This window comes from Pagrus major, chromosome 17 (genome assembly GCF_040436345.1).
Source record: "Pagrus major chromosome 17, Pma_NU_1.0".
Classification (NCBI taxonomy): domain Eukaryota; kingdom Metazoa; phylum Chordata; class Actinopteri; order Spariformes; family Sparidae; genus Pagrus; species Pagrus major.
The window spans coordinates 31,414,932-31,440,385 of NC_133231.1; the positions used below are offsets into that span (position 1 = coordinate 31,414,932).

The following is a 25,454-nucleotide window of genomic DNA, read 5'->3' on the forward strand; positions in this document are numbered from 1 at the left end:
AAATAAGATGAAAACATCATAATGTATAGTATTAATTGCATTTTATTTGCATAATCAGATATTGTACCTTATATTACATATAAACTGTATATTATATATAATCCATATACTCATAACTGGGCGATATGATTGAGATAAATATGAATGAAAAAATATGAAAATAATGAATTTATATTTTGGACAAAGATAAAAAGTGATCAATAGTATATTTAGACAAGTTTAGGAAAATTATTCAGAGTAAAGGTTTCGACCAATAAGGAAGCTGGTTTATTATCATTCAGTGATTTATGGAGAAGAGGAGGATTAAATAAGTTTATACTTCTGCTGGCTCCTTTTCAACACATAAACAAAGTCCTCCAGTGTTTGATCATTTCTTTTGCTTTAAGTTTTTCATCGTCAGTAAGTCTTCTGTCTGTCCACTCTGCTTCAGGTTGTCTTTTTTTGTTATTTGTTTTTGAACTCTCCATTCAAAATAAACATTTCAATCAGTCAAACTGCAGCTACAGTTACTGTTGAAATCAACAACTGTTTTAATTTCAACAGAAATCTAATGTGATCCCTGAGCCCAAGGTAAATAAAACTTAAAATCATAAATGTAAAATCTTAGGTTCAAGTGTAAAATCAATAAATCGTGGCTTGTGAAAAAAATGGAATAAATAAATCAATTTAGAAATTGTAATCGAACGACAACATCAAATTGCATCCAGTCGACACATTTTTCAATGACAAAGATAACAATCCCAACTAAAAGGGTAATTTACCAGCTTGATGACGGAAATCTCTGATTAAGTGGAGAATAAGTGGAGTTTGAGTCGGGATTGTTTAAAAACGACGATTTTCTGGGCCGGTGACGAAAACGATCACGTTTTAAATCACAAATTCTACGCTTTTAATTTGAAACCCAAACCTTCCAGCTTCCTGTTGTCTTCCGGACAACTTGACAGACGGACCGCGGCTCGATGCCAGAAACTTCCTTTTCTCCAAGAAAAGATCGTGTCACAAAACAAGATGACTCACTCGATGAGGAAGAAGTGACCACGTCCAGTCAGCAGTCAGCCAGACTAATACTGATTTTTCAGTCCTCAATTAACAAATGTATAAATTTTAACTTTTCTTTTTTTAATCAATTAAGCTTTTAATGGAACATTATCATCATATTTGATTATTTTATGTATTGAATTTCTAAATGTAAGATAAATACATTTTTTAATGGATTTTCGGGGAAAGAATTCTGATCTGGTTTTCATTTCATTCTCACCGAATATCAAATATGTCTCTCTTGAAAAATAAGATGATTCTCTTTGGTGCCAGAGTGCTGCATACTGCTGCAGCTCCTCAGGTACGGTAGATCAGACGCTCTGCAGGTCCTCAGGTACAGTAGATCAGACGCTCTGCAGCTCCTCAGGTACAGTAGATCAGACGCTCTGCAGCTCCTCAGGTACAGTAGATCAGACGCTCTGCAGCTCCTCAGGTACAGTAGATCAGACGCTCTGCAGCTCCTCAGGTACAGTAGATCAGACGCTCTGCAGGTCCTCAGGTACAGTAGATCAGATGCTCTGCAGCTCCTCAGGTACAGCAGATCAGACGCTCTGCAGGTCCTCAGGTACAGTAGATCAGACGCTCTGCAGGTCCTCAGGTACAGTAGATCAGAAGCTCTGCAGGTCCTCAGGTACAGTAGATCAGACGCTCTGCAGCTCCTCAGGTACAGTAGATCAGACGCTCTGCAGGTCCTCAGGTACAGTAGATCAGACGCTCTGCAGGTCCTCAGGCAGGCAGGAATAAGATTCTTTCTTCAGTGTCTTTCAGCAAAATCCTTGTAAACATATGTGGAAATGATCCTTTAATGTCTTTCTACATACAACGTGTCAAAATTGATCTTTCTGTCTGTCTGAGCAACACTGTGGTCTGGAGAAAGATATCAGTAGCTACTGGTCAAATATTCATGAAAAGTAAAGACTTATTTCTAAAAAGATTTAATATACAGTTCCAGTTTGGTGAAACATGCAATGTGAAACACACGCTCCAGTATAAGCACACCTGTGAGTGAAGATCACTCTACAGGTAAATTCTGAACAGAAATGTCACAATTTTTGTGTGTGGTAGTGGTTCCTCCTTTTCATATACCATCTTTGCATTAAGTGAACCTGACCAATAGGGGCGCTCGCGAGTTTCCCGTTTCCGCTCCGACCCGGATTCACAACAACAGCTTGAAGCAGCTAACCAGCTAGTGAGCTAGCTAAGTGACTCAGGCGGCTACTTGTGTTTATTATTTACGGTTCCGGTCCGTTTACCGCCGCGGGACGTGTCAGCGGCGGCAGGGCGGGACGCTGGCGGGGCTGCTATCGTAGCTAACCCACCGAGAGACGACATGAAGACGGTTACTCTGCGTTCAGGCTGAAGTTTGTACCGCTGGCAGCGTCACTGGAAGCGGAGGGACGTCGGTTACTGCTCGCCTGCTAAAGCACACACACATAAACAACAACAACAACAACAACAACAACAACAACAGCAGCAGCAGCAGCGGTCCTGTCAACAGCAGCAGAGACCACACGAACCTCCGGTAACCAGAAACACGCAGCTTCGTTTAAGTGTCTTGACACGGACATTAATGTTTCGGGTGATGCTAATATGAATGGTTTTACTTAAGGAAGCTAATAACAGTTAGCTAGCATGCTAACTGTGTAGCTGCATCACATGACTGCTCCTCCTGCAGCGGCGTTAACTGAGCTGCAGGGTTGAGGCTGTAGTTCGTCCATGTTTGCTCCGCAGCTGCTTTATTTGTTCAGTGTAATGAAGGTTATCCAGCTGTGAAGTCCAGATGTTTGGCCACATTAAAGGACATTACAGAGAAATGAAAGTTAAGTCATTGCTGTGAAGCAGAAAACCAGAGGAGCTAAACCTGCTCCTGTTGCTTCGTGTAGTCACATGTTTTAAAGGAACACTCTGTAGTTTTAAAGAAGAAATACAAACTCAGAATTTTAATATTCACAATATTAATGAGGTAATAATAATAGTTGGAAAATAAGGTCCCAGAACACTGTTTGAAGCTAGAAAGGTGGCAGGGTCCGCCACATATAAACAAAGTGAAACAGTATAAAGTGTGTTGTCCTTTAAGGTCAGTTTGTTTATTCAGTTTATTCAGTCGTGAAAACAAAGAGAGTTTGTTCATTTAGTTTATTTAGGCAGAAAAAAATCAGCCACTGAGGATCATTAACATTTCTTCACCCAAACTACAGAATGCTCCTTTAAACTACATGGCCAAAAGTAAGCGGACAGACCTGGGAACATACTGGTGTGTACTTTTGGTGTGTGTCTGTTTTTGAAGCAGGAATATTAATACTTATATTTCAGACAGCGGTCGTCTTCCATCTTTGTTAAAACAGGATAAACGGACACTTAAGGTACCAGAAGTTCCTCCAGCTCAAGGTAATAGATTACACAAAGTAACTGATCCAACCTGGAACCTGGTTCCTTTGTTTTAAAGTATTTGAGACTTTGGTTGAAGGTTTTTCTTCTTGTTTTCAGTGTATTTTACAAACCAAGACTTTTGAAATATGGTTCACTAAAAAGGATACAGAAGAATATGACCAGCTGTTCTTTGTCATCGAACTGCAACTGTGATTTTTTTGGTCTGTTTGTTTGGTTGGTGAGTGAGGTAGTGGATATTGGATATTGGTGTTGCCGACTCACCGACTGTCCTGGACATGTTGGTTAGAACGAGCGCTCCGTGTGGTTCTTCTGTTGTTGTTTGGTTCTAGATGTGACAGATGCAGTGGTAAAATCATGGCGACTGTTTTGTGTTTGTTGAACACTGCTGGTGATCCTAAAAGTACCTGGAACATTAAGTTTCATCTCCTGAGCAGAGCCGAGGTGGAGAACAGCGGAAACAAAAACAGAACCAGAGACTATGGACGACATGTTGTTGAGTTCCTGTAGTGAAAAAGTTAAATAATCATCTATATGTTGGTTTGAAACTCTGCTCTGTGACCTTAAACCGATCTGTCCTGTAACGTTCCCACAGACGAGGTGTTTTGAGGCGTGATGGGGAACCAGCTGGCGGGGATCGCCCCCTCACAGATCCTGTCTGTGGACAGCTACTTCTCAGACATCCATGACCATGAGTATGATAAGAGTCTGGGCAGCACCCGCTTCTTCAAGGTGGCCCGGGCTAAACACCGGGAGGGCCTGGTGGTGGTCAAAGTCTTCGCCATCCAGGACCCATCGCTGCCTCTGACCAGCTACAAACAGGAGCTGGAGGAGCTGAAGATCCGACTGCACTCCTGCCAGAACTGCCTGCCCTTCCAGAAAACGTCCCTGACGGAGAAAGCCGCCATCTTGTTCCGTCAGTACGTCCGGGACAACCTGTACGACCGCATCAGCACCCGGCCCTTCCTCAACAACGTGGAGAAGCGCTGGTTGGCTTTCCAGATCCTCAACGCCGTGGATCAGGCGCACAAAGCCGGCGTCCGCCACGGCGACATCAAGACGGAGAACGTGATGGTGACCAGCTGGAACTGGGTGCTGCTCACCGACTTCGCCAGCTTCAAGCCCACGTACCTGCCGGAGGACAACCCCGCCGACTTCAACTACTTCTTTGACACGTCCAGGCGGAGGACGTGCTACATCGCTCCAGAGAGGTTCGTGGACGGCAGCATGTTCACCACAGAGAGCGACCAGAACACGCCGCTGGTGGACCTGACCAATAACAACCAGAGGAGCCGAGGGGAGCTCAAACAGGCCATGGACATCTTCTCTGCAGGTAGAAAACTGAAAACACAGCACAAATAATTCAATGTTTTCCAAAGTATCAGATTTCAGATGATGCAAATAGATAATCTGGGCTGCAACTAACGATTATTGTCACTGTTGGTTATTTTCTTGATTAATCGATTAGTTGTTTGGTTCATAAAATGTCAGAAAATCGTGAATCATCTTGTTTTGTCCACAACCTGAAGACATTCAGTTTACTGTCGCAGAAGAGGAAAGAAACAGAAATCAAAGAATTCAGATTTTCTTTTTGTCGCTGTGTCTTCAGGCTGTGTGATAGCCGAGCTCTTCACGGAGGGCGTCCCTCTCTTTGATCTGTCCCAGCTGCTGGCGTATCGTAAAGGACACTTCCAGACTGAGCAGGTCCTCCTGAAGATCGAGGACCGGAGCATCCGGGAGCTGGTAATGATCGCTGTCGCCTGATTGGTTCTTAGAAGTCAAGTCAGTTTGTCGAAAAGGGCTTCACTGCTTTATACTGCTGAGGTTCCCCTTTTATATTCAGATAGATCTGTAAGAGTGGCCATTTGAAACGTCTGCAGTTGCACACTGTGTATGAGTGATAGACGAGCTGTAGTTAGTTTGTAGTTACACATCTTCCTCTTTGACTTTATTTAACTCGTTCTGTGTTGATTTTCTCCGTCAGGTGGCTCAGATGGTGCAGAGGGAGCCGGAGAAGCGTCTGACAGCTGAAGAGTATCTGAAGCAGCAGAGAGGGAAAGCCTTCCCCGACATCTTCTACACCTTCCTGCAGCCGTACATGGCTCAGTTTGCCAAAGAGACCTTCCAGTCCGCCGACGAGCGAGTCCTCGTCATCCGCAAAGACCTCGACAACATCCTGCACAACCTGCGAGGAGGTGAGAGGGATCTGAGCTGTCAGACGTTCTGATGGTTACACACCTAAAACTGCTCCTCACTGTTTGCAATCTGTTTCCTCTCCAGGCTCCTCTTCCTCGTCTTCGTCTCAGGACGGCAGCGATGTCGTGCTGAGCTCCAGGGAGGAGCAGGGCCTCATCGTGCTGGTGTCTGTCATCACTTCCTGCCTGCAGACGCTGCACTCCTGCGACTCCAAGCTGGCAGCGCTGGAGCTCATCCTGCACCTGGCCCCGCGGCTCGGCGTCGACATCCTGCTCGACCGCATCACGCCGTACCTGCTGCACTTCTGCAACGACCCCGTGCCTCGAGTGCGCGCTCAGGCCGTGCGCACTCTGGCCAAAGTGCTGGCTCTGGTGAAGGAGGTGCCGAGGAACGACGTCAACATCTACCCAGAGTACATCCTGCCGGGCATCGCACACCTCGCCCAGGACGACGCCACCATCGTCAGGCTGGCGTACGCAGGTCAGAGGCTTTGAGGGTTTGAACTGCTCACACTAAATACATGTTTTTCAGGTTCTGGTGAAGATTTCAATACATCAAACAGATCCTATTATTATAGGTTATCATTGTCGTTATCAGATTATAACCACAGACGTTTTTATCTGCCTTTAAAATTCAGCATCAGTCGGACTGTAACACATTTAGTTCCTTGTCTTTATTCCTCTCTGCTGATGTTCAGAGAACATAGCTCACCTGGCAGAGAGCGCGCTGCGTTTCCTGGAGCTGGTTCAGGAAAACAACGTGAACACAGAGCAGGACCTGAGCGGAGAGGACACGGAGGAAACTCTCCACCCCAACGAGAACTACGACTCAGGTACAGAAACACAAACACAGAGCGGACACGCTGTCAGAGGAGTTGATGTGTCTGACAAACGTGCCGCATGTTTGACGTTCAGAGCTGCAGGCGCTGCACGAGATGGTGCAGCAGAAGGTGGTGACGCTGCTCAGCGACTCGGAGAACATCGTCAAGCAGTCGCTGATGGAGAACGGCATCACGCGCCTCTGCGTCTTCTTCGGCCGGCAGAAAGCCAACGACGTGCTGCTGTCCCACATGATCACCTTCCTCAACGACAAGAACGACTGGCACCTGCGAGGAGCCTTCTTCGACAGCATCGTCGGTATGAAACCACAAAATGAGGAAAATTCAGGTGGTTTTAGAAAGAAGCTGCATGTGGAAGTTTCTCTGATGTGTTCTGTGGAAGAAAAATAACTTCTAGCTAAACAATGATTTTATTTCACTGCAGATAATAAAATAAATTCACTGGTAAACAACGGTTTGTGTGTTTTCCCTCCCTCTCCTGTCGTATCGAAGGCGTGGCGGCGTATGTCGGCTGGCAGAGCTCCTCCATCCTGAAGCCTCTCCTGCAGCAGGGTCTGAGCGACACCGAGGAGTTCGTCATCTATAAAGCTCTCAACGCTCTCACCTGTATGTGTCAGCTGGGTCTGCTGCAGAAACCTCATATCTACGAGTTCGTCAGTGACATCGGTGAGCTCAGAGAGTGAAACACTGGATCATATTGCATCTACTGAACCAGCCTCAGAATGCAGCCACACACCGTGACGTCCTGTCGGCGCTGATATCCTCATATCCTAGATTTCAGAGTTCAGAGCACCAGTAAAAACTGATATCGTGTAAATTAGTGTGTTCCTTCAGTAAACTGGCCTGTATATTTTGTCCTCTCTGGCTTGCTGTAGCTCCGTTCTTGTGTCACCCCAACCTGTGGATCCGTTACGGGGCGGTGGGCTTCATCACCGTCATCGCACAGCACCTGAACGTGGCCGACGTGTACTGCAAACTGATGCCTCACCTCAACCCCTTCATCACCCAGCCCATCATCCAGGTGAGTCCTCCTCCTCCTCCTCCTCCTCCTCCTCATCATCATCATCATCATCATCATCATCATCATCACTGCACGCCGTCCTCTTCATCCCTCTATGTCCCGTCCTCAGATCGATAAGGAGCTGGTGCTGCTCAGCGTGCTGAAGGAGCCGGTCAGTCGCTCCATCTTCGACTACGCCCTGCGCTCCAAAGACATCGCCAGCCTCTTCCGCCACCTGCTGCTTCGACAGAAGAAGCGCGCAGGATCTATCCCAGAATGCCCCACTCCCGAAGACCCGGCCATCGCACAGCTCCTCAAGAAGCTGCTGTCACAGGTCAGAACAACATCGCTCACTCAGGTTATTTATGACATGTTGGGGCTCGTGTCCATGTAGAGTTTTTGTTCTGAGCACCAGCGTCTTTTTTCTCTTGCATCTCCCGAACCAGGCATTCATATTTTATGTAATTTTGTCGGATCGCGTCATGAACCCACGTCCTCCTCTCTCTGTAGCTGATAGCTGGAGCCGTGACAGCAGGGACATCAGCGTTACTGAGCTCAAAGTATGAGGGCAAGCTCGTGATAAGAATAAAAATAGAAAACAAACATCCACAGCCAGCGCTGTTCTGCCCGACAATAAAGTCATGTGGACGCGGCTCCTTACGGATGTTTAAGTCACGGAAAAGTGTGAATTCTCCCTTAAAGAGTGTTTCCCCATTTTATTTACGTTCTGTCAGACGGTTTTGGTTATTTTTAGCTCACTGAAGTCGATTGTTTGAATGTTGTCATCCTGTAATCAGTCAAGTGACGGATGCTGTTCAGGTCATAACAACAGTTATTGTTCCAGCATCACAGGAAATCTGCTGACAGACACAGATCAGCACAAACAGTAATTATATTAATTTAATCAGGTTTCATTGATGTTAATCAGCAGCAAAGAGAAGAATGAGAATATGAAACGAGCCTGTCAGAGAACATAAACAGAAAAATGTGGCAGGGTTCAGAAACTAAATCCAAAAATCACGTTCAGAAGTTTTAACGTCTGAGCTCAACTGATGACAGATCTCTTTCCTGATCTGACTTTCAAATTAAGTTTCAGTTGGACTAAAGCCAACATGGAGGCCTCACATCACCGTGTGGTGCAGCTCTTTGTTTGATCCTCAGCAGAACGAGCCAGACAGGAAGCCAGAGCAGCATAGTGCAGCCAGTTAATTTTCAAAATAAAACAACCAGTTCAACTCAGGCTCTACAGCACAGTTTAGAGTGTCTCCAGTGTCTCCAGTGTGACCTGAGTGTCTCCTGAGTGTCCTGAGTGTCCTGAGTGTCTCCAGAGTGTCCTGAGTGTCTCCTGAGTGTCTCCAGAGTGTCCTGAGTGTCTCCAGAGTGTCCTGAGTGACCTGAGTGTCTCCTGAGTGTCTCCAGAGTGACCTGAGTGACCTGAGTGTGCACTCGGGGTGTTTTGTGTCAGGTTTAATCACCTGAAACATTATTAGAAACACACACAAAGAGAGTCAGACAAGGCGTTCAATTTCTTACTCGCGAGGAGAACGGACAGAGATGTGCACAGTTACAAATCTCCACACCGCTCTGAGCACACTTGTTCGCCTCCTCTCTTTTTATTAAAGCATGGGTGTTTCTTAGTTACATGGGAATTGCTTCCTGACGGTTAACAGCTGTGTGCATCAAAGTGATAACAAAATGTGAGTGTAAAACATAACACCATACAAGGATCAAAACACAGACAACAGGTGCTTTGCTTCTCTGTGGTTGAGTTCTTAAAAACTGTTTCGCAAGTGGGTGCGCAGCCCCCACCTCCTCAGAACACAAGATACAGGATGAAGCGACCTTGGATGAGACAGAGACAGTAAGCAGGCCAATAAAAGGTTATTAGAGTACAAAATGATATAAACTGTAACTTACATATAAGCAAACTCTATCATTTTGACCAGAGGGGGCAGTGAAACACTGCGTTAGCCTGTAGATCAAAGTTAAAACAGACATCAACATATTCACTCTCTCACACACACTTCAGTGAGTCTGTGCCACAGATCTCCCACATTCTGCTTTGAACTTGTCTTGAGTCACCTGAGATGACTCCACATGGCCTGATGAAAGTCTGTCTGTCGGTGGGGGGTGTCTGTCTTGGTGTGTGTGTGTGTGTGTGTGTGTGTGTGTGTGTGTGTGTCCATGTCCATGTCGTTTTGGTTCATCTGTTTGTCATCAGGCGACAGCGCTGTAAGAACAAACCTCAGAGCAACAGAAAGCATCCGGTCTGAACGTCTCGTTCATTTTATTTGCTCTGTACGTAATTGAGGATAATTCCCTGTAATCCTCAGATTATTCCCAGATTCTGTTTGAAGTTTAAAACTCAAGTTCTGAGGAAATCTGTGGCATTATTGGTACTTCTAGCAAAACAAAACGTACACAATAAATAAGATCAGAAACAGACGTGAGAGCTCTTTGCAAGAAACATTTAGTTGCAGAAGTTTGTCGATCAAAAGCTGCAGCCAGAGAAAACATGAAGGCAGGAATGTGAGGAGTGGGAGTCTGCAACAGGGAGAACTTTATCTATTAGTTATTCATGTTTCTGTCCTGCTTGTGGTTTCTGGTACGAGATTAATGATGGAAACTTGTGATAAAGAAACATGAGTCAGGTTTACAGTTATTGTGTTTGATGAAGAGTATTATTAAGCGTCTGTAGTCCAACATGCAAAACTGGAATTAGATGTTGATTTTAATATATTTGACTGAATTAATTTGGGTTTGTATGAATAGAACATTTTAAAATTGCTCATTTGACCAGTTTTTTAATGGATGTGACAGAAAATGTTTCAGTCCAGAAAAGTCACGAGCTGCAGGTCGAGCTCAGATTCTCTGAAGTTTTGCCCACTTTATGCTGATTGGTCGGGTTTGTGGAGGTGTGAAAGTAGGTGAGCTTTCAGGTGCAACAACATTAATGTCTCTGAGGAGAAAGTGCGTCTTCAGGACCGCAGAGACAAAGACAGACCGTTGAGAGATGTTGCAGAGAGATCAGAGAGGCAGGGAGATGCTGCGAGATGCTGCTCGCTGTCGGAGCTGCTGAGAACAGAACAGAGACGACGCCGGGCCGGACCGAACTTTGTCTAAACGCTTTCCTAGATTATAACTTTTATTCTGTTTGAGGGTGTTATTTTCAACACAAAGCTGAATCTACAGAAAAGTGATGATTTGAAGTTTATAGACATTTTACTTAAGTAATAAAAAAATAAAGTATACAGTAATAAATTAAATGATATTGACTTAAATATCTGATTAATAATATGAAGATGCCTGAAAAACAGCCCGACCCACTGAAATACACACCGACTGATGCAGTCACACCAACCGAAAAACAGAAAGAGCAGCTGACCACAGAACAGGTTGATCGACCGACCGAAGAACAGACCGGAGCTGCTACTGACTTTCTCTCTGATTGTATTCACGTGGCTGTGTTACCTTTGTTGTGATTAGATGTGTAAATCCTTCCTTTTTCTCTGAAGTAACTGCTGCTCGCTCTTTAATAATGCTTTTTGCCCTGTTGGATCGGTCTGATCTGTGTCCGACCTCTCGGGCTGAACATCGCGCTCACACAGTTGAACCTGTGTTGAATTAGTCTGACTGTGGAAACACTTCAGCTCCGACTGATTTGTTAGTTTCATTCAAGTCAGGTGTTGGACTTTAATCCCCATGTTTTATGCATCAGGCCTCAAGATTTGTTAATATGGTTATATGGTGTCGACCGTTAGCACCTCTGAGGGTCAGTTAATCTGAATCCTGCTGATGTTTCCCAACAAAGAGACAGAAGAGAAGGAGAAGGGAGAGCAGATGATCCCGATCATCAGACCACAAAGTTAAACTCTGTGTTAAAAACACACACACCGGCTCAGACTCCCACACGTTTCCTCAGCATCACTTATATTTAATGTTTCCAGAGGCTTCTTCAGAACTGAATCAGAGTTTCTGAAGAACTTCTGCAAAAACATTCAGAGGCTCTGAAGACACGTCCACAAAACTTCTGAGTCCTGCAGGAGGATGAACTGTAATATTTCATAAACACACACTGAGTCCAGATAAAACACAGTCGGTCACACTGAGGCAGAGCTGTGAGAGCGAGGCAACGGTTTTTATAAACGCTCCATCTGGCAACCAGAGCAGCTCTCTCTCACACACACACACACACACACACACACACACACACACACACACACACAGTGGTTTTTGTCTTAATGTTCTGGGGAAATCCCACATTTCACACAAACTGCTTTCACAGACCTCCTCTGTGAGGAAACAGCGTTACTCACATGAAGCCCACATTGTGTTCATTTATAGATACTGATTTAAACACTTTAATCGTGACACACAGTGTGAGAAGGTCAGTGTCTCTCATCTTACTTCATCCTGGATCTGTTTCGGTCTTACTCTTCAGTCCCCACCTGTCATCAGGCCAACACACAAAACAAAGCACAACTGTGTCTGAGGGAAACAGCTGTAAACTCTCGCTCTCTGACTTCTTGGCTTTACATATAATCCTGGATTCAAAGTTTGACATCGATATTTGTTAACAGCATCAAAGAAAAGCTCTTCCACTGATGGAGAACAGGAAGGCAGACGCAGGAAATGAGAAAGAGGCCAGCAGTGAAGATTCACTCTTCATATTTGTTACAACATCCAAACACTAGATTTTCTCCTCTGATCACGACCGGAGGTTAAAAGCCTAAATATTACAACCTTTTCAGAACTTTGCCTCGACACCGATCACCTCATCTTCAGTCTTGTGCCAACCATGAGCCACACTGTCTGTTTTAACTGATCCAACCACTGAACCAGAAACCACGACATCACCAGACTCCTTTAACAGATGTAGTGATTTTAGTTGCTGAGTTAAAACAAACTTTATAACGTAGTGAAACTCTGTCTCTGACAGATTCTGAATCATTGTCTCCTTCCTGTAATTATGATACACACATGATACAATACTTGTTAGGAGACACGTTCACTGTCTCACATGGGATTTGTTTAACACTGACAAGAAGAAATGTTCAGCTCATATTGTCACAACTTTTAACTTTGACGATATAAACCGTGTTGGTTACAGCGTTGATGGACTCAGCTGTCATCTGTGTATGAAAACGTGTCGTCTCCGGCCTCTGTGTCCACTCTGTCCTGTTTGGTGTCCTCTCAGGGGATGACCGAGGCAGAGGAGGACAAGCTGCTGGCGCTCAAAGACTTCATGCTGAAATCCAACAAGGCCAAAGCCAACATGGGCGAGCAGAGTCACCTGGGAGAGGCGGTCCAGACCGGCGTCATCGACCTGGCCACGCTCGGCATCACCGGCCGTCAGGTGGACCTGGTGAAACCCAAAGCTGAGGCAGAGGACAAGAGAGGTAATCGACGCTCTGACGCAGCATTTACACAAACTGTTAGAACAATGACGCCTCTGTGTGTTGTCATGATTTCTGAGGCGATCAGAGGGTTTTTTACAAGGTTCATTTAACTTTACCAAAATACATCTTCCCTCTTCACATCGAGTGTTTTCTCTTAAAAACGTTTTATGGGCTTTTTCTTCAGTAGAAAGTAATAAAAGCTCTTTACAGTGTTTGTGGATTATCAAGACTAACCAGGACACTGCTGCTAGAAAGAGACAAACTAAAGTCGTCTCTCCTCCATTGTCTGGAAACCTGGACAAATGAAACCAAAACTATCTGCCTGGACAAACAGCACTGAAGGAATCTGAGAACAAACGTTTTCTGTGATTTGACGAACGAGCGGAGAAGAAAAATAAAAGTTAATTGCACCCTTGATTATTTTTAATGATTGTCTTCAGCTCCTGGCTGAGCCGTCTGAACAGACAAACCATCAGACAGGATTTAAAGAAACGTCCCAGTTAAACAGATTATTAACATTAAAAACACATTTGTGCTTCTTGAGTTTTTCTCTCTTTGATCTACACAACAAACTCAGTGAAAAAATCTTCAAGCAGAAAATAAGAATGAGGCCAAAAGATAAACGACTAACAGGTTTGAGTTCACGGTTTTAAAGAGTTCAGAGATCTGAAGGATCTTTTCCACAGGATTAATCTCATCCTGAGACACGATATCTGGAAACAGGAAGTCAGACTGCTGCTCGGGTCACGCAGAACCTGCTGGTCCACTAACATCCTGCACAAATGTTCAACTTTATATAACCGCAGTTTAAAGTGAGTTAATTAGACTCAACCTCTTGATTCGTAAATAAAGTCATTAAAAAGACATTTTTGTTACTTTGATTTAGATTCTAATTCTGAAGCTTCACTGCGGAGAGAAACTGAACGTCTGTAAGAAGGATGTTAGTGAGCAGCGAAGAACCGTTTTAAAATCGACCATCAGGGTCATTGAACACATCACTGAGCACAAACGCTTCAGACTGAAAAGTAAAAAACAAAGTTCATGTGTTGTTTTTGGGAAACAATATTTCAGTTTTTTAAAGGAAGATAAACTGTTTGGTTTCATGTTCATCCTGATGTGGTAGAGTCATTAAAATCTCACCTCATTGTCTGTAGAAAGACACCTGTAATATTAGACTGACATCACATGAGCATCATAAACTGACTGTTCGTTACAATACGAGAAGATAAAGTTCAGTTTTTCTTGCTTCTAATATACTCAAAACTCACCAGATTCAATTTAATTTATATTAAATGTTTTACAGGGTTTGAAACAATAAAGTAAACTCAGATTTATTTTGATTTATTGTTGATGATGATTCATTGTTTGTTGACAGTGTTTCCTTCCGTCATACTTTGATTTTGAATTCAGTTTGATAATTAATCCCAGAATGTATCTGGTAATCAATAAAATAACAAAAATCCCTTTTAACCTTATTGTTATTTTGTTGCTCAGAGAAAAAGATTTGATTAAATAAGTTATTTAAAGATATTTTGTAGATTAACCTTCATGTATATTATAAAACCAAACATTTAAACGTTGAGTTGAAGCAGAATCTGCTGCGTTCGTCTCGTCGATCTGCTTCATCTGTTTCATGTTAAATGTTGTTTTTATTCATTTCACAGAGTCCATCGCTGCAACATCTGGTACTTTTGTTTCTGTGCTTCAGTGTGAAGTGATACGCATGCGTGCTGTTAAAATAACAAACTGTTGAAGGTCCCACGAAATTAAAAATACGTCTTCCACGTTGTAACCTCATGTTCCCGTTTCCTGATCTGCTGATTTATCTTGTGCCCAAATCCTGTCAGCAAATTACAAATCTAATCTTTTTTAAATCAAATCTATTCTTCTTTGATTATTATTATATTATTATCTTGAGTTCATTTAAAAAAAAGTCTCATCCAGTCGGTTTTATATTCATCGAGCTTCAAACTAAAGAGAAAGTTCTGACCTCAGACTTGTTTCATGGGACCTTTTTAAAGTCTAACAAACTACAAATACCAGCGTCAACTTAATCAAAGTGCTAACAGCTGCATCCTGATGGTGTGAGCTATTTTCTGAACCTCTAACTTTATCTTACTGTTTGACCTGCGTCACCTCACGTTGGCAAAAAGCTGCACTTGAACACATCGCAAACACCAGGGACTGCAGCGAGAGAGGAAATAACTCTCCTGACTAGCAGGTGGCGGTGGTCTAAATTTGACATTCAAAAAGGGAAACCTGAAGACTCGAGACTGCAGATATAAATACAATTAAATACGATAAAGAGGAGATTTTTGACACCACTCTCATTGATAAACAGTCACTTCTAACAGAGGACATGTCTGTAAATGTCCCTGCTGTCGTCAGTCGATTGTCAGTTTGTGTCTTGGTTGTTGAAATCATGGATACGATCGCTTCAAGAGGCTTTTCCTTCTTTTTCTGCGTCTCCTCTCAAACACTGAATCACTGAGCTCAACAGCCGATCAGTTGATTTGCTCAGTTGGCAGAAAAGCTGCAGACAAGCAGAGTCGAGAAGTATCAAAGTACAAATACTTCATTACCAGTACATGTTTCAGGTGTCTGTACTGTACCTGAGTATCTCTGAGACTTTCCCTCTCTACATCTGAACACAAACATCTGAACTTTCTCCTCCTCACAGCTTCAAAACAGCCTCGTTACTTTAGTTTGATGCGTTTGAGGTGAATTATGGATTATTGTTATTTCCCAACATCACCAGACTGATGTCGACCTATCAGAGCACATCACGCATGGCAGACGCAGCGAGACGAAACAAAGACGTAAGAAGACGTGAACAGACAGAGAGGGAGGCTGGAATGGGGAGAAAAGGCGTGTTAGTGTCTCGTATCTGCAGAGAGTTTCTTATTTTCTCACTTTGTTGCTGCTCGGGACGCTTTACCAACCCAACATGTGGCTGTTTGACGTCCTGGGAATGAGACTCAACTATCAACTATCTTTGTGGTGCGTTCAGGAACAGCTGGGACAAATCCTACTGACTCTACCTTTAACTTTAATAGTCTTTGAATTATATTAATATGACGTGAGCTTCAGTTAGCTTTGACCACAAATGTCCTTCAGAGGGAGACTTTTTACTCTGATACTCTGAGTACATGTCAGAGCCTGTACTCTGTTACTTTTACTGGAGTAAAGAAGCTGAATCAGTACTTCTACTTTTACCAGAGTCTGTTTGTACACAAGTTTCTGAACTTCTACTGGAGGAAACAATATGTGGACTGTTGCCTCCTCTGCTGACGAGAGCCGACTGGTGCCAAAAACTAGAACACAGATGTTCACTGTCGGCCCAAACTTGGCCGGCCATATTTTGGTGTGTCAGGGCCCTTAGTGAGTGGACGAATTAAATTTTAGTGTTGTATGGTGTAAAATAAATCAAGTAAGTAACTACAGAAACCAAACAAAAGAAATCATGCGGTGCAACGACAGAGTGAGAGAGAGGACGAGCCAGGTGCACTGAAACAAACACCGTCCAGCAGGAACTGAAGCGACGCACTGGACAGACTGTATAAAGACAACAGCCAAGACACGAACCTGCGGCTGCAGCAGAGCCTCCACGGTCAGATCAACTCTGCTCCAGATGTTTTTCTCTCAGTTAATTACTGCCGTCTGCAGCCAAACATCTGAAAGTGAAAGAGTCTCAAGGAAACTCCCCTTGCTAATCTCTCACATTAATCACTCTGTCAGTCCTCAGAGTCTCACTGCAAAACATGTCCATCTGACTGGAGGCCGTCGCTCCTGAAACTGTACTTTTGTTCAAATGTTAGAATGAGGTGATTTTAAGTGAAATCCTTTGGTTTGAACATGTTGAACAGATGTTGGTGCTCGTTTATTATTTCTCTCTTCCTCTAAATAAACACATCACGACTCTCAGAGTTTTTTAATTGGAAACGAGATTATTTTCTCCTCCAGATAAACATATTTTGCAGTGTATACATATAACCAGTCGTGAAAGTGACAACATCTGTGGAGCGCGTGGTGGAGTCCTCGAAGACATTCAGCTAAATATTTATAGACTCGTTAGTTAATTGTGGCCTGAGAAATGTCTGACTTCCTGTTTGTGAACCTGTTGTTTTTTTCTCCTGCAGCGAGGAAGCACACGAAGCAGGACTCGACGATGAACGAGGAGTGGAAGAGCATGTTTGGATCTCAGGAGCCGCCCTCCGCCCAGACCGCCACGGTAACACCTCCACTGTAGCTCTGCTTCCTGTTGGGCTTTATTGATGTTCACTGTATGCAGGTATGTCTGGGTCTGGTGCTGCACAGCCAGAGGCTCATTCACACCAACAATACAGTTTATTACTCTGAACGTGTTAATAGGTGTTTTTAAGGCACATGCTCAAAGACAAATCCTGGTTATCCAGGTGATATAATAAACTGTTGAACCATAAATCATTTTAGATTTTCTTCTATAAAAAACCAGGTGATGTCTTTGTAGTTTGAACTTTATCCAACAGCCCAGAACGCTACAATTATATAAAACTAATAAGTCCTCACGTGGTAGAAGCAGAAACGAGAGATTTTTGGCAGATTTGCTTTAAACTGATTCCAACGATTAACAGAAAAATACAACCGTCCACCGTCTGAACTCAAGTTTGTCTCTGTGACTGAACTCAGACGAGCTTCATCGTCAAACACGCTTCATTCAAACTGGACACAAACTGAGTCACAGGCACCAGAACTGTGTTGGTTTGTCTCCACAGTCACCTCTGGTTCGGCCCTTTCAATGCGGGAATCAGGCGCCGATACTTGGCCTCGCCGTCTGTGTGAAAGTCACAGATGTGGAGAGGAGGGAAAGTTTCGCTCCTCGTCCACAGAGTCAGCCACTTTTCTACAGTAGCCCAGAAGGGACAAACCAAACACTCTAGAAGGGGACATTTGTCTCGTTGTCACTGGCCACTGTAGAGGAGGATGAGACGAGGAGGGGTTCAGTCTGAAACATCACCACTAGGTGTCACTAAATCCTCCACACTGGACCTTTCAGCACAGAACTTCTCTGATTACATGCACTTAGTAACACGGCACCGCTGTTTATGTTCTTTATCATTAATGGGATCTGTTTTTGGGCAGCAGTGTGAGTTTGGCTCTTGTTTGCGACCCCTCGTCATTAAACAGGGTTTTATCTCTTTGGCCGAGAGCTCAGAAACAGAAACATGTGGATGTTATTTCCTGCCACACTCTGCAGCTTTTACTCGCCATCAGACACGTCAAAGACCGAACTGTACTCTGAATCCTGGCAGGTTTCCACACTGTGGCTCTGAGTGCGCCAAGATCTGCTTTTATATGGACTCGAGCCTCATTATGAGTTCAGTTTTATTACATCATTGTTCAGTTTGGCTCACAGTCAGATCTGAAAGTTTAAACATGATCTGTTTCGTCTTTATTGGCTTCATTTCAAGAGTTTTTGCACTTATAACATCTGATCTGAAGTATCATTCACGGTATCGCTGTCACATTTTAAAACAAATATAATTTAGGGTTCATGTTTCTAAGCTGAACGTGTAGATCGATCTTTCAGTGTGAACGTCTGTTTAGATGAAACAGATTGAAGCGGGTCGGCCAGTGGTAATAATAATATAAATATTAATAAACAGGAAACTTTTAAAGAACCAGAGCTCTGAATTGGATTTTAGATGTTTCAAACCAAATCACGTCTGATAAACGATGAGCTGCTGATGAACTCCGTCTGACTTTCATCCATCACAGCGTCACTTCGCTCTGAGGAAATGATGTTAAAGGGTAACTCCACTAATTTTATACATTAAAGTGTGTTTAGAGGTCTTAGAGAGTAAAGCCTGCCGCCTACATTACCCACAATGCAACTCAGCCACAGAGTGACATCACAGAAAGCAGCCTATCAGATTACATGCAGCTTCCTCTGGAGCCACAAAAGGCTTTAAACACCTGGAAACACTTTAATGTGTAAACTGGTGAAGTTGCCCTTTAATGACGTGACCTGTCAGCACAATAAGGAAGTGATGTGTCTACAGGCTGCAGACGGGCCGACGACTCAGATCAGGAAGAGCACCGTGACGCCGGCGTTGCCCGTGCTGCAGTCGGTGGCGAGCGGCCCCGCCTACCAGCGCCGCATCAACACCTGCAAGGCGGAGCTCCAGCAGCTGGTGCAGCAGAAGAGGGAGCAGTGCAGCGCCGAGCGCATGGCCAAACAGATGATGGAGAGCGCCGAGTGGGAGAGTCGACCTCCTCCACCTGGTAACACACACACACACACACACACACAGTCTCTTTAATCTGAGTTATAACGTCTTCATGTCGGTGATCGCCGCAGCAGGAAACGAAACTGTCAAACAAACTTCCCATCGCTCAAAACATTTCTGGCCTCGTCCCTTTATCTGAATCTGTTCTGTTCCCAGATTGAAAGATGTTTCAGTTTTACTCCACAGCGACTGAAGCAGCAGAAGTTTCCCCCAGAAACTGTTCAATACATCAGTTTTGTCTCATTCAGGCTGTTGCTGTGTTTTCAGGGTGGCACCCTAAAGGGCTGCTGGTCGCCCACCTCCACGAACACAAAGCTGCTGTGAACCGCATCCGAGTCTCAGACGAACACTCCATCTTTGCTACGGCGTCCAATGACGGCACCGTTAAAGTCTGGGACAGTCAGAAGATGGAGGGAAAGACCACGACCACCAGGTGAGTCTTTAAAACCACCAACGAGACCGGAGACCTCCAGAGACCTGGAACGACTCAACAACTCTAAAAATCACTACATTTGTTAAAGGAGTCTGGTGATAGTGTGGTTACTAGTTCAGTGGTTGGATCAGTTGAAACAGACAGTGTGTGTCCTTCTCCTTCTCTGAATGTGTTCTGAGTGATCCGATCTCAATGTGTCTCATTCACACCTGTACTTCAGGCTGTCCACCTGTGATCCAGTCCCTCAGGACAGATGTTGATACCAGGTCTGAACAGGGCCGTATGTTAGGTCAACATTTTGTCATGTGTTTGAGTTCAGAGGTTTGTGCTGAGTCTGTGAACGCTAACGCTCCAGTAACTGAAGACTTCCTGTGAATCTTGTCTTTGCTGACCTCTGGTGGTTTAACGTCTCATCTTGCTGCTCCAGGCTGAGATCTGTGGAAACATCTCAGCAGCGACTCTACATTAACAGCACTGATGCGTCTGCACTGTGTCCCCGCAGGTCGGTGCTGACGTATTCTCGTATCGGCGGTCATGTGAAGACGTTGACCTTCTGTCAGGGCTCACATTACTTGGCGGTGGCCTCAGATAACGGATCCATCCAGCTGCTGGCGGTCGAAGCGAACAAACCACCAAAATCCCCCAAAGTTCAGCCGTTCCAGACGAGGTACCAGGGACACACCCACAGGTAAACTCTGTCCCGATGGAGGACGTGTCTCATCCATCCTATGTGTCCGTCCTCTCAGGTGTCTGGACCTGCAGGAAGACGGCTGTGCGGTCGACATCCACCATTTTAACTCGGGAGCCCAGTCGGTGTTGGCGTACGCCACCGTCAACGGCTCGCTGGTCGGCTGGGACCTTCGCTCCAACTCCAACGCCTGGACGCTCCGCCACGACCTCCGCCTCGGACTCATCACCTCCTTCACTGTCGACATGCACCAGTGCTGGCTCTGCCTCGGTGTGTGTGTGTGTGTGTGTGTGTGTGTGTGTGTGTGTGTGTGTGTGTGTGTGTGTGTGTGTGTGTGTGTGTGTGACCGTGAGGATCATCACGAGAAGAGAAAATGTGTTTATAATCGTTCAGTTTATAAAAATCTTCATGCTGTAACCGCAGAAACAACACAGTGAAGTTCGTGTTTATTGTTTTAAACGTGAGATTTTATATTTATTCTGAAAACACACAAATATTTAAAAATTAGATGGAAAAGATACAAAATCTGCCTGTAACATAAACACAGCTACTCATATTTATAAAAATGATGTTACTTTTAGGTTAAACTGAGACAAAGAGTTTCAGAGCTGAGAAGTTTAAACATTTGACTGTTTATTGATGTTTATATGATTTATTACGTCACATGACTTATTAGATTTGACTTTATTCCAGTTTAGAGGTGATGAGACGTTTTACATTATTACTACTGTACTTTACTTGAGTATTGTACTTTGTGCTCCACTACATTTATTTGATAACTTTAGTTGGTAGTTACTTTACAGATTACAGATTACATGCTGCTTCAGAGCCACAGTAGAGTATTTATTTTTTAAATTATTTTATCATCAATCAGATAAAAAACAGTGATTTTGATAATAAAAAAAATATATAAACATTCATACATGTAAATATTTGTATAATTTACTAAGATTTTGACGTCTCTAAATGACCAACAGACTCAAGTGAGACAATTGGAGAGAAGTTGGCTTTTTAAATAGTTCTGATATGAATTCTGAGGGTCCGTCACCGGGTCAGGTTCTGAATTATCCGGGTCGGATCCGTCATTAAACCTCTTTTTAAACTATTTTTTATGTTGGAGTTCTGAGGATGACTTGAGGACAGGAGCTGCTCTGTAGTCTGATGGTTCAACACTAAAACAAACTTTACTTTGTTTCACCATCATCATCTTTCTATCTCATAGAAAATGTACTGAAGTACTTTTACACATTTATGAAGGAAACTCTCGCTTTTACCAAAGTGATATTTTAACACGATATCTTGCTGTACTCTGTACAACACGGCCTGTAGGTACGAGCAGCGGCACCATGGCATGCTGGGATATGCGGTTCCAGCTCCCCATCTCAAACCACTCCCACCCAGCCCGAGCACGAATCAGGCGGCTGCTGATGCATCCGCTCTACCAATCGTCTGTGATCGCAGGTGAGAGGACGAGAGCTGAATCATCTGCATATTTAATATGTTCAGAAGCAACCGACAAATCAGGATGAGACAGCTGGACGGATCAAACTGATCATCTGTGTGTGTGTGTGTGTGTGTGTGTGTGTGTGTGCGCGTGTGTGTGTGTGCAGCTGTCCAGGGCAATAATGAAGTGTCTATGTGGGACATGGAGACCGGAGATCGTAAGTTCACCCTGTGGGCGAGCTCTGCACCTCCACTCTCTGAGATGCAGGTAGGAGTCCTGCACATTTAAAGGAACAGTTCACCCAAAACTGTAAATCCAGTCATCTCCTCCCTCACATAAAAATCACATCATTTTCATTGATAAGAGTTGTTGTCATCCTCCACTGTGGCTCTGATGCAGCATGTAACCTGCAAACTGAAGCAAATACAAGTAGCTCAACATCGTACTTTAAGAACTGTACTTGAGTAAATGTACTTATTACATTGTGTGTGTGTGTGTGTGTGCGTGTGCGTGTACGTGTGTGCGTGCAGCCGTCTCCTCATAGTGTTCATGGGATCTACTGCAGTCCTGCTGACGGGAACCCTCTGCTGCTGACGGCCGGTTCTGACATGAGGATCAGGTCTGAAACACACAAACACGACGACACACAACCTGCACACAAACCTCACAGCAACACACAACCATCAGTGTGTTACTCACTGTGTTCACGTCCACCTGCTTTCACACACACGGAGAACATGAATGAAGAACAGTCATGGAAACATCTCCCGTTGTCTTCTCTGGAAATATGTTAAAATTTGAACTGGGTCTGGTTGGAGACTGACGGACTTCCTGTTTGTGGGCAGCAGGCGCTGATGAAGCTGCTGAACGTTTCAGTGTCAGATCTTTAGTTTTATATTCAAACCTGTGTGTGGTTCATGAGACACACCAGTAAACAGTCAGTGGTCATGTGTGAGCACAGTCTTTGAGGTTCTGTGTTCTGCACCGTCAGACAAACGGACAGTAAACAAACATCACGGCTGCTTTGAGTGAAAACAGCCGCCTGAAGTCTGAGACAGTACGTGACGGACCAGAGAAGATGTCTGAGGACATCTGCTGCTCAGAGACATTCAGGAGAAATTCTCCTCAACACACAAATAAAAACACGAGAGTCCACATGTGTACAGATGATTGTAAAAACAGAACATTGTCCTGGTTAGTTTGTATTTATAGGAAGTACAGCCGGATATTATTCATTTAATCTGAGTGTGTTACTGTTCAGATTAAGAACTCAGAGGCTGTTCACACTGAAACACTGTCAACAGAAAACAGCCTGAAAACACAAACTTTACAGACCCGGTTCCAGAGTGTAATCTTTTGAAAACGCCACCCGACTGTCGCTGTGCGATCTGTCCGCACATCCTGTGGAAACTGTGACGTCACGGCAACGATGTTACATTAAACCTGGACGCAGCGTTGGAGGCGGAGCCCCGTTCACTCTATGACCTCCACCGAGTCGGCTAACTTGAATAGAAATAAATAATTCAGTCGCGTGGTTCTTCCAGACTTTGCAAATGTTATCGGACCGAATGGCTCAAATTCTGACAGACGACTTTCTCGGGTTTTGAAGCAAAAATAAACGATCCACAGTTTTACAGACGCTGAGAAAAAGTCTTTTTGGGCCGCAGTGCGTCACGTGACGATGGAGTTACACAGTTTGGCCTCCAGTTTCCTCCCTCTCAGGCTGACTGAGAACATGGATCACATGTTTAGATCAAACTGATTGATGATTGGTTGTTGCGTTCAGGTTCTGGGACTTGGCGTATCCTGAGAGGTCGTACATTGTGGCGGGAGGAGCCAACGACTCGCTGCACTGCCCGTCTGTTCTGTACAGCAGGAAGATCATCGAGGGGACGGAAGTCGTACAGGTGGGAACACACACACACACACACACACACACACACACACACCTGGTTTTCACACTGGAGCTCCAGATGTGATCATCAGTTTACATTATTAATATGAATTTGTCACAGTGAAGCCGTGTTGATGTTTTGGTCGGCGTGTTATTTCCCATCATGCCTCTCTGTCAGTGTCAGTGAGGTTAAAGCGGTCTGGTGTCTCTGCAGGAGATCCACAGTAAACAGAAGAGCGGCGTGGTGGAGGACTCTCCTCGCCGCGGCCCAGAATCCCTCCCTGTGGGACACCATGACATCATCACTGACATCGCCACCTTTCAGACCACACAGGGCTTCATCGTCACCTCGTCCAGGGACGGCATCGTCAAAGTGTGGAAGTGAGGACGAGCGGCGCCGACATCTCACACACACACACACACACACACACACACACACACACACACACACACGATGTGTTCATGGAGCTCCTTCTTTGTGTTTGTCACACACGTTCATGTCCTGATGGTTTGACACAGGAAGTGAGCAGCCTCCTCCACATACTTGTTACAGTCACATGACTTCCTGTTACCCAGCAGTCCCACAGGTGTCATCAGATCAGATCCTTAAAGGAACAGTTCATCCAAAAATGTAAATTCAGTCCTGATCACCCTTCAGCCTCGCTGTCTCGCTGTCTGAAGAAATACATTTTTTTCAAATCAATGATTTCTCTTGGAGCGTCCAGAGACTTTGATTAAGAGCCGTCCACACCAACAACGATCACTATAATGATAACGAGGCGAGCGTCCACACTGATGAACGATAACGTTCTGTAAACAGCAGCGCTGAGCACGTACTGCTCGCTCCAGCTGGGTCGGCAGCTCAGCAAAATGTGTTTTAATGAACTGTTAATCAGCCAGAAAGATTTGGCTTCACAAAATCCTCCAAAGATGAAGAGCTCAGAGCCTCCAGCTCTCCGTCAGGAGTTTTCTTCTGTGTAATTTTCAGCCTCATAGTATAAATATCTGACTGATTTGTTGGCGCCATCAGTTCGTTCACATAAAGAGGTCGGCTGCAGTTACAAACCAACATTATATTCATTATATATTATCAAACTGACTGACGAGCCTGTGATTTCAGCTGTGTTCTGATTGGCTGTCGGTGTTTCTATAGTTCATTAAATCACTCTGAAGGTGATCACTGTCATGCTGTGGACTCTTGAGTTTATCAATTAAGTAATCTATTTATAGGTGTTTATATCGTTCTGTGTGTTGACGGCCGTCTGCAGCTGACGAGCTGTTCGGAGCTCTGATGCCTCCAGCTGCTTCAGTTGATGACTGCATTTACATTTTTTCTGTGAACTTTTCCTTTAAACTCCTTATTGTGACGAGAACCCGGTTGTTTATTGGACTTTTCACTTCAGAACATGATTTACACACAGTCTATATTTTCATTATCACAGCAGCAGCTTCACATTTACTCATTTCAACAGAAACACACTTGTGTCCTTTTTCTGGTTTGTCAGAGACCAAAAACCCTGAAATTAAAAAAGCACCATGTTAAAACTTAATTCAGTGTCATCATGTGTTTACACTGAGTCACCTGGTGTCCACATGAGGTCATCACCTCCTTCTGTAGACGATAAACGAACGAGGACCTGATCCTGGACTTGATTCAGATTTTCCTGAATGTTTGAACACACGAACACAGAAATACTGTTTTTCTTTCTTCTTTGTACATACGTTATTTTAAATCTGAGTAATATAAAGTTTGATTTGAAACTTGTACAAAATATCAAATGTAACAATCTGCAGATGAACCGTGTGAGCTTTCAGTGTTAATAAAATCTGTTGTTTGATCAGAAGTCGACTCCTCGTGTTCGTGTTA

At 44.2% G+C, this 25,454-nt stretch overlaps 1 protein-coding gene across 1 annotated transcript; it reads left to right on the top strand.

The window, feature by feature from the left end:
- The first annotated feature begins 2,470 nt into the window (after positions 1-2,470).
- Positions 2,471-25,431, top strand: pik3r4 (phosphoinositide-3-kinase, regulatory subunit 4). Its single transcript, XM_073485362.1, has 21 exons — positions 2,471-2,560; positions 4,022-4,759; positions 5,036-5,169; positions 5,411-5,621; positions 5,707-6,102; positions 6,320-6,454; positions 6,537-6,758; positions 6,953-7,126; positions 7,336-7,481; positions 7,591-7,794; positions 12,658-12,859; positions 16,999-17,090; positions 18,901-19,123; positions 19,396-19,561; positions 20,064-20,228; positions 20,308-20,519; positions 21,579-21,710; positions 21,860-21,960; positions 22,224-22,312; positions 23,480-23,600; positions 23,802-25,431. The coding sequence occupies exons 2-21, from the start codon at positions 4,042-4,044 to the stop codon at positions 23,970-23,972; spliced, it is 4,014 nt and encodes a 1,337-aa protein (XP_073341463.1). The 5' UTR covers positions 2,471-2,560; positions 4,022-4,041; the 3' UTR covers positions 23,973-25,431.
- Positions 25,432-25,454: the final 23 nt, after the last annotated feature.

Excerpts from the sequence above, each read along its gene's own strand:
- pik3r4 (XM_073485362.1), top strand. The coding sequence starts at position 4,042 with ATGGGGAACCAGCTGGCGGGGATCGCCCCCTCACAGATCCTGTCTGTG. Across the intron at positions 19,124-19,395 it reads GAGTCGACCTCCTCCACCTG|GGTGGCACCCTAAAGGGCTG; the intron begins GTAACACACACA and ends CTGTGTTTTCAG. Across the intron at positions 19,562-20,063 it reads GGAAAGACCACGACCACCAG|GTCGGTGCTGACGTATTCTC; the intron begins GTGAGTCTTTAA and ends GTGTCCCCGCAG.